Source organism: Talpa europaea, assembly GCF_964194135.1.
Source record: "Talpa europaea genome assembly, chromosome: 1".
NCBI lineage: Eukaryota > Metazoa > Chordata > Mammalia > Eulipotyphla > Talpidae > Talpa > Talpa europaea.
The window spans coordinates 58,689,579-58,699,548 of NC_140073.1; the positions used below are offsets into that span (position 1 = coordinate 58,689,579).

General features: G+C 45.1%; 1 protein-coding gene across 1 annotated transcript in view; it reads right to left on the bottom strand.

Annotated features, from left to right (window-relative positions):
• RAB38 (RAB38, member RAS oncogene family) overlaps window positions 1-6,351 on the bottom strand; it is a gene marked incomplete at both ends in the record, with an annotated part of 62,170 nt that extends 55,819 nt beyond the window's left edge. Inside the window, one exon of the mRNA XM_084255553.1 lies at window positions 6,150-6,351. Coding sequence (XP_084111679.1) covers window positions 6,150-6,351 — 202 coding nt within the window. The remainder of the gene's footprint in view (window positions 1-6,149) is intronic.
• Between the last annotated feature and the right edge of the window lie 3,619 nt (window positions 6,352-9,970).

A 9,970-nucleotide genomic window follows, 5' to 3' on the forward strand; every position in this document is an offset into this window, starting at 1 on the left:
AGCTATGTGTTTTTTTTTTTTTTGTAGTTTACTATTTTGTTACACTGAGTAACTGTCACTTTGTTAATTTGCTCTGACATATTAATCTCGCAACTTATGTGAGATCTCATAAAGAAGATCTCAACATGAAGATGTAATTGTGGGTCCAAGAGCATAAAAAGTCAAGGTTACATACAGTATTGGAGACATCTTCATAAAGTTTCAAGACATGGATTACATGAGATTCCCAGGAAAAGGAGGTAAAGAGGGTGAGAGGATTAACGCTCTGAAGTCAGACATAGGCAGTGGCTGGTACTTGTACGAGCACAGGGAGGATGCGACTAGCTCAGTGGCTTTGCCCTTCCTACTCAAGAGAAAGGATGGATGCCTTATGACTCGGACCCCCTGTGCACCAGAGTATTTTGAAGTCACTTGCATCAGTTACCTTTACTCACTGTTACACCAATATGCCTTTGTGGCATCAGACACACTCAACTCAGGAACTTCTTGAGGTCTAGAATCAAGTTTTGTTCTATTGTTTATCCTTCTTTGCTTCCCCCTCACCTGGCACAGGGCCTCACACATACCACTCATTTAAAATGCATATTTGCTGGAGAAACCAATCACACATATAAGGGCCGCTTCTCCTCATCTCTCCTCTCAAATGACTGTTTTCCTTGGTAAAGTCGCTATGTGCTTGCTTCTAAGACCAAAACAAAGAGACATGTCCCACAGGCTTACTGCTTGTGTGTCTGCAACTGATGGAGAGACTAACAATTGCAAGAAGCCCTGAGGTGTTTTCCTACATGTCTACCTGATTTTGAAAATTTACTATTTTTGCTCAGAGTACACATTATTGACTTGTAACTATATAGCAAGTTATTCCATGTGGCAGTTAAAGCATCTATAATTAACCAGGTTTTAAACAAGATAAGAAATTGCCCAGCAGAGCATGGTTCAGACTTGACATGCAATTTATGAATATATGCATGCCAGCTCATTGCCAAATTTAGCTCATTCTATATTTCCTGAACAACTACCCTGATATTTAAGACACTTCTCCTAAATCTAAAATTTAGGATAATTACAGTTTTTTTTTAGAATTAGAGGCTGAAGTGATAGTCAAGTCTTTCAGTTGACTTTTGCAACCTGAAAACACTCTGCAAACTTTAAAACAACACACCTCAGTGACAAAGGTGAGACTCAGGAATCCTGAGGAGTGGACAGCCAGTGTCCTGGGCCCCTGACCTTCCCCTGCCACCCTGCCCATTGGATAGTAATGTCCTTCAGTGTTTCTGTGCCATGTGCCAATGTGTGTTCTCTGTGTTCTGCAGAGAAATGTTGCTCTAATCAACTAGATCTTGTTTTAAGTACTTTAGAGGCATTTTCTTTTTAGTAGAGACCTGCTGCGAATAAGTATGTTCTAAATTATCTGCCAACTTAATTTATTTTTGACTATATTTATTAAATCTACAGTTGGGTTTTCTGACAACCAACAAACGTGGTCATCTCTCTACGATTTGAATAAAAGCTGGAGTTAGACTTATTGTTCCTCTTCTCCTCTGCCAGCTCTTATGACCTTAGACAAGCAGCTACTGCTCTGATTCTCCAACTTCTGTGATACAAATAGGTTTAATACCACCTGTTCTGTCCAAACCCTCAGCAATGCTGGAAAGATCAAGCAAAAAAAAAAAAAAATCATGTGACCATGGTTTGTGATAATAGCAATTACAATAGCAAGAGTAGTAACAGCTAATATTTATTCAGTAGTCATTATGCGGTAGGCACAATTTTACATGAGTTAATTCAACTTACTCATGATATTTTTAAGATGCAAGATCTGTTTTTGTCCCAAGTTTATAAATGGGGGACAAAGGTATAGAAATTAACTAAGCTGCACAAGTCACAAAACTAGTAAGAAGTTGGGTAAGCTGCCTTGTACTATATGGACACAGGGAGAATATATTAGAGCTCTAGAGGCTGCAAGAGATAAGATAGTACAAATATACGCTGTTACAGGAAAATGAAACACTTGCCATTTTATAGTTGTGGCAAATAGTTTCAAAATGGTTTAAAGATTTGTCCAATGTCAAGTATTATACTTTTAGGATATCTATAATTTAGCATGTCTAAAGTATTATATTTTTTAACTGAGGGAAGTAGCTCGAAGCTGGTAGGAACCTGGGGGACTGGAATCAATGACCAAGTTTAAAGGCAATTAAAAAAAATTAAAATTTAAAAAAATTAAACTGAATATGTGTAGACAACTGTAAGAATAAATACTTAAGGGAACTCCTTGGTGGCACAAGCAGTTGAGCGCAGTGCTGTAAAGCTGTCAGCAGCCTCTGCAGTGCCGGTTCGATCCCTGCCGGCCACGGTGCAACCCACATAGCACCGCAGACCTCTCCTGTCTCACCCACTATTCCCCTCAGCAGTGTACTTCGGTCCTTCTGCCTGTTCTGCTCCCCATTCTGTCTCTGGTGAATCTCTCACCCTCCCACACTGGCCAGTTCTTGTATAAATAAAATAAATCTTAGAAAAAAAGAATAAATACTTAGGAATGTTAGCTACTATTACTTTGTCCTAGTTCCTATAGTTGGATTGTAAAGCACACCAAGAGTTATAGACAAAATTGTATTGTTCTTTCTGGAAGTGTTAATGGAGTGATTACAGTACTAGGATTTAAAGAGGAATAAGAAAGTAGAGTCTCAAGTGTGAACTTTTACTTTTTTCCATGATAAATCTACAAAAACAAAAAATGCTATGACCAAGAGTCAAATTTTCAGAAACATTTTCATTACATTTCTTTCTGCATAGTGGTAATGCAGAAAAACCCTACTATCCAAAAACCCACAGTCATTTGAAAGGAGAGGAAGGGTAACTTATGTACTATGGAGTGAACGCCTTTAAAAAGAGTAGACCAGGGCCTCCCAGGTGGCACAGTGGTTGAGCGCTGGGATGCGAAGCTGCCCACAGCCTCTGCAGCGCCGGTTCAATCCCGGTGACCGGGTGAGGGTCCCACATGGCGCGCAGACCTCTCCTGCCATGCCCGCTGCTCCCCTCAGCAGTGTACTTCGTCATTCTGCCTATTCTGCATCACGCTCTGGCTCTGGTGAATTCTCTCACCCTCCCGTGCTTCTGACTGTACCCAGTGCTTGTATAAATAAATAAATAAGTCTTAAAAAAAAAAAAAGAGTAGACCAATTGTGCAGTAGGAATTCATAGGCCTGAGGTCAGAAAGAGCATGGCTTGATTCCATGGGAACTAAGTCAAAGCTGGCTCTTCCACTTACTAGTTGGGTGACTTTGGGCACAATGTCTTCATTTTTCTGACTCTATCAAGAGTTTATGAACCCAAAGCTGACCTTGTTGCTTTTGTAGGTAGTATCCATTGCTTTACTTTCACAGTCATCTTCACAAGCCCTGAAAGGTACATTCTGGAATTTTGCAAGATAAACTGACCGATCCAAGTGGCTATAAGCGATTCATGGGAATTTGTTAGACCAAAAGGCCCTACTTAACATTGAACCAGGTCAATATCAAGAGCATAACTGACAAAAGATTGACTCTATAGCAGAGGATCTTATGGTCTACCAGGACAAAGCAGGTCCCCACTGTTTCATCCACACCTCCACCCTCTCAAAGTCATGCCCACTGTTCTCCCATGCATATGCCAGAATTAAATGGTGAAAGAGAAAATTCTCTTCTTTGGGGAGCAAAATGATGATTTGAAGATACTATAATGTATTCTTGGCTGGGCAACTGAAACTGGATGGCATATGAACTCACTCCTCAAAGGGGCTACATATGCACCTTGAAATATGTATTATGTTCCAACTGTCCTAACTCACCTGCCCAACTCCTCCCATAGTCAGCCTTGTCTGCTGCTAACTTCTAAAAGGGCACACAAAGGTCTTTGATCAGGAGGCTGACAAAAACAGTTACTACTAAATATCAGAGTTCTAGTAGAAAGAAGGGGTGAGGTTCTGCACACCACCTGAGACACTGCTGATGTATCTCTGCAGAACTGACTTTCCAGGAATCCTCAGATTTCTTATGTACAGACTTCTGTGACTATAGCTTCCAAGGCAACCATAGTTGGACCATAGTTCAGGAGGTGTTCCTCAGCTTGGGAGTGGAATTGCTCATAGGAGCTTGTTGCAATGTGGGCAAAGCTAAAAAATGGTGCTGAATGTTTGGGGACAGAATATATCTGTAAAAAAGAAATTATCATTTATTGAGATTTAATCAGCACATTTACATCCCTCTTACCTAGAATTTATACTTGCTCAAAAATCAAAAAGGTACTTTGTATAACCTAATCTTTACATCAATTTTATACCTCTCTTACCCTTAACTAGCTGTTGCTGGCTGTGTGTCTCTCATTTGCTGGGAAAAAGCATTCTGCTTATTTGCAGATAAGGAAAGAGAGACAAGGAAGTTAAGGACTTGCTTTATATTACCAAAGATATTTAGGTTTTTCAGTACTATGCTCTTTACTACTAAATGAGGCCACTGAGATCCATAGACATTATACACACACACGTATATACACATATGTATACCATGATGCCTGAGGTCATACCTTTATTTACGTTTGACACAAAAGTCCAAATTACATTTATAACCCCTGTGAAACAATAAGCTAAATCTAAACCCGAATCCTGGAGACTTCTATACAGCCAAAAGAACATGCAGCCACAAAGGGCACAGACTCCTAGTGGATTTTCTACATGAAAAGCCCAATGAGATAGTCACGGATGACATCTCCTGATCTCTGATAACCTCTGCACTACTAGAACAGCTGAAGATGTTTCCAAATGCACAAATCTGCCCACAAGCCAAGAGTTTGATAAGAACTGGCATTTCATGATTAGAGGCCGTGAAGTTCCCAGAACCAGACATGCCCTTTTGAAAATTTTCCACCTTTGTTATTGCTTCAAGCCAAGATTAAGTATTTCCATTCAAATACACCACCTTAAAATTGACCTTTTTTCAAAAAAAAATAATAATAATAATAAGCAGGTCCAGTACTTGTGAAGGTTCACGAAGGCACAGATCACAAAACAGAAGCAAGTGGAACGATCAGAGTGATTCATGGAGAAACCCATACTGTCTTCAAACTTCTGAGCAGTAGGTCCTTGTGCTCTCATTGTTTATTGCTTCTCCACTGAACTGAGACACAGCAACCAAGTCAACGGGACTTGTCTGAAGCTGCTGAGCAGGTTAGTGAGTGTCAGGGCCAGGATCTCTAATGCCCTTGGTTGGGCATTCCCTGCTTGCAAAGGCCTCCATCCAAGGACTGGCTCTTGGAGTACATATTTTTCACCCTCACATTTGATAGGACCTAGTGCTCAGTAGAAATTTCTGATTTCAAACACGATAAAGACACTTCACATTTTCCAGGTCTCTTAATGGAAACTTCAGGGTCATGTGAAGAAATTTTCTGAATAATGTCATAGATCCTTAGACAAAAGTGACCATATATATATATACATATATATATATATATATATTTTTTTTTTTTTCCCAAGCCCCTTTTGAGAGATGGGAGGAGGTCAGAGGTGAGATGCTAAAGGAAGGAGGTGGGGGAGGGGGGATGAGAGAGAAAAAGAGAAAGAGAAAGAACCCTGCCACAGTGAGAAACACAGAAATGTCCCTGATTTCTCAAAGCAAAGAACTTACAGTTTGTTTAACTGAGGATAAAAAGGGGGTGGTGTGAAATGCTGGGGTGCAGTGAAAGACTGAACACAAGAAGTGGTAAAGTCTCTAGCTCTGAACTTTCGGGCTCCAGCATTACCTCGTGCAGGGCCTTCCCCTTGGCGGCCCCAGCTCCAAGGGGCCTGCAGGAGAGGCCTGAGGAGGAGCTGGAGACCCCGAAGCTAGGCGCACTCAGGGCAGCCGCCTGGGTTTCGGGGAGGCTGGTGCGCCACCGAGAGAGGTCAGAAGCGGGAGCAGGAGGGAGTCAAAGCAGCAGCCCCCCAAAGCGCCAAGAAATGCACTTTAAGTTTCAGCGAAAGAGAGAAACTTTCTATTTCCTCCGAAACCAAGTTTCCCAAGCAGCAGGCCAAGAGCCTCCTATGCCTCGGTGCCCCGCGAGAGGGTCTTCCTCCCGGCCACCCCAAGCCTGGCCAAGGGCCGCGCCGCTCCCTGCCCGCCGGCCGCGCTCACCCGCGATGTCCCAGAGCTGCAGGCGCACCACGGTCTCCGGGTCCCAGCGCAGCACCTTGAGCGCGAAGTCCACGCCGATGGTGGCTCGGTAGTGCGAGGAGAAATTCTGGTGCACGTAGCGTTTGATGATGCTGGTCTTGCCCACTCCCAGGTCGCCGATCACCAGCAGCTTGTACAAGTGCTCTTTCTGCGGGGCCTGCATGCTGGCGTCCCTGCCCCGTGCGCCAGACGGCCGGGGAGGACGCGGGGCCGGGTGTGCTGGGCGGGCGGGGAGGGCGCGGGGCCCGGTGCGCCAGGCGGGCGGGGAGGGCACGGCCGGCTCCCGCTCGGGCTCGGCGGGAGAGACTGGCAAGCACAGGCGCTGACGCCAGGGAGGAGGAGGCGACCCGGGGCGGAACTTGTACCCAAACGTGGGTAGAACCGCCCAGCCCAGCCCCGAGGCTCATCCTCCCTCCTGCCCTGCGCTCAGGCCTTGGGAAGAGCGGGACAGGCTGGAGCGACTCCCGGGGACGGAAAGCCGGGGCCCCGAGGTGATAGAGACTCTTGAAGAAGTTTGCGCGCTGCGCTCTGCAATTTTCAAAGAACATCCCTCCCCCCGCTCCCCCCCCCCCCGTAGTCCTGGATGCAAAGCTGTAAACGTGTATTGCGTCTCTCACGTTTGGGTGCGAGTGAACTGAGTGTCAAAAAAACTTAGTGAATGAGGGAGACAGGTGAGCGCCAGGACCCGTGACACACGCTGCTCCTCAGCTCACGCCTCTTCACCTGGCCGCGCGCAGGTGTGTCCACTGAAGCAGCGGGCGGTGCGAATCCAGGGGCACCATGTCTAGGTTTGGATCCTCTAAGCCCTGGTTTTTGAGGCGGGTCATTGGGCAAGTTACTCGAGCTGTCACCCCCTTTTTCCTTGGTGATGCGGTGATGGTCGAGCGGCCTCCCTGAGTATGAACAAAGCCACTTTTACACCTATTCAATGGTGAATGCTCTAATTAGGAGAATTGGGCTCAAAACCAAGAGGAATTCCAGGCCACCCCTCTCCTATCTTGAAAGCTCTGAGTTGCGTACAAAGGCAATTTTAGCAGCAGATCACATTATTATGAGGAATAATAATATGAGCATTAATCCACACTTGCCAGTGCAGCTTTTACACCGAAGCCACTTCATCCATCATTCCAGCAGTCTTCAAAAGAGACGCCGTTATTCGTCCCGTTTTACAAATGAGGAGCAAGGCTTTCCTATCTTAAAGTAATGTATCCAGAGTCCATCTGTCAGTGAGGAAAAAGCTTAAGTCAAATTTAAGTCTTCCAGGTGCAAAGAGTGATTTTTAATGCTCAGTCACTCTTTTAACCAACATATATTTATGCTTGAAATGATACAGAAACTACACAAAGATTCCTGGTCACAAAAACTTTACATTCTTATAGGTAGAAACAGACAAACAAAAACATCCAATTTGTCATCTGTCAGCTGGTAACAGAAGGGAGCAGGAAAGGGTGTACAGTTGAATGGGCCATCCCTTTACATAGGGTGTCCAGGGAGGCCTCACTGAAAATGTCACAAGTCAGCCAAAACTGGCAGCTGGCTAGCAACTGGTATGTAGATCCAGAGGATCCACAATAACAAAATAAGTCGTTTTGTGCTCCAAAATGCTGGGAACTGATCCATGCCCATAGTATCTCTTTCTATCTTTCCATATACATTGCAAAGTACTGTGTTCAATTTGTAAATGAGGAAACCAAGCAGGATAGCAGCTTCTCCATGGCCTGTCCCCAACAAATGCTAGACCCGAGATTTAAATACAGGCCTGTGTGAAGCAGGGGGGTAGCCTGAATTCTGCTTTCCTGTACTCCAGCCTGCAAAAGCCCCTCACAAGCTGAGGGGTGCCCCAGTTTCCTGACTTGGACAAATCACTAGTCTCAGTTTCCACCCCAATAACATGAGGAAAATGATTCTTCCATCTAAAGTTGTTAAACAAGCTAGAGATGATTTATATAACACATTTCTGAACCTGTTGTAGGTGTTGAAAAATGGTTGCTAATAATAGCAAACCGATACCATAATTTCAGCTTTTCTGTTCTAGTTTTCAGCCAGGAACAGACCCCAGGCTGCGGTGCCAGCGCCGAGTCCCAGCCACTAGACAACCACGGGTTAGTGTCTCATGAAGCCACAGCGGGAACTTCGCTGACACTCAGGCAAGAAACGAGAAGAGGCAGATTTGCTTAGAGAGAGATTAAGTCTAATGAGGGGAAAAGGTACAGAAATAAAGTGGGACTCCCAGGCCGGTGGGGCAAGGAAGCCAAATGGGCCTGCGTCTAGGGCATATTTAAACCTTCTGCTCTATTGCAAAATCATGTCATCCTCTATGTGATTGGCTCTCTGTGGCTGTTCTTCCCTGGCAATTGTGCCCAGCCTTACAGCTCTTTTTATTTTTTTAAAGATTTATTTATTTATACAAGCACTGGGTAAAGTCAGAAGCACGGGAGGGTGAGAGGATTCACCAGAGCCATAGAGGGGAACAGAACAGGCAGACTGACGAAGTACACTGCTGAAGGGAGCAGCGGGCGCAGCAGGAGAGGTCTGCACGCCATGTGGAACCCTCGCTGGCAGCCGGGGATCGAACTGGCTCTGCAGAGGCTGTGGGCAGCTTCGCAGCCAAGCTCTCAACCGTTGCGCCACCAGGGGAGGCCCTGCCTTACAGCTCTTATCTTAGTCTTTCTTTCACTGCCCCTGCACAAGTTCTCTTAGAATTTACTCTCCTTATTAGCCTTAAATTTTACTGCCCTGATTAGTCCTCCTGGATTTCTCTGTCCTTATCTCAGAAGCTTTTTAACTCTCCCCAAGTCCCTGCCTGCACTGTCCCTAAAGCTGCCTAATAAACCCTAACTTGCCCAAAGACTCAAAAAGAGGGACAAGCTTTTCCTACCCTGTCCTCTGATATAAACACTAGAGACAGGCATTGCATCTTAATAGCATTATGTCTCCTCAAAGAGTAACTCAGACATTTTGCTCACAAGAGGTCTGGAGTGAAGGGGTGTGGAGTTGTGCTGCCTTCTGTTTAGTGCAGTGCTTACACAGGTAAGCACCATTCCTTGGTTCCCACCCACACAGAGACACACCACGCAGATTCTATCTAACAAGTGCATCAGGTATTCTATGCGCTTTAAGTATTACCAACACGTAGGTAACACTCTGCAAGGAGAGACACTCATGAACCATGTTCCCGGCACACTTTGAGCAGCAAAATGAGAGATGATGGCAGAATGAGAACCTTGCCAGATCTAAAACCCTGGCTCTACAAATCCAAAAATCAAGTTTGGTCTGGGGAAAGAGCCAATGTGGGAGAAACAAGGAGAGGGGAGAAGCTTCAGACTGTCTGTGAGACTGCCCTCATCGTTGTACCGGACGGACTTCTTCACAGGCCTCAGCCTGCCCCAGCCAGGTCCAGGCTGACTCATCCTCAGCCTCACCTGGCTCCTCGTCAGGAGCTCATGGGAGCCTCAACTTTGAAATTTATTATGTGATAGGCTGGCCATGATTCCAGTTTTCTAGGACTTGCAACTTATAAATTAGAGAGAAAGGGGTTTAAGCAAAAGAATATAAAAGTATGGAACGGGTTCTGAAGCTTCCGTCTCACTTTTTCCGGGGGTGGAGATGCCGCTGGAGGGACAGTAACCACCACAGTGAGAAGCACCCTCTCCAGGCAGGAGGTGTGTGTGTGTGGTGTGTGTGTGTGTGCAATCTGTTTCCAGAGACATTCATTTACATCTCATGACAGTTCCTCACAGCAGGGGAAAAAAAATGCTCTCAGCTTTATAATTCTTTTAAAA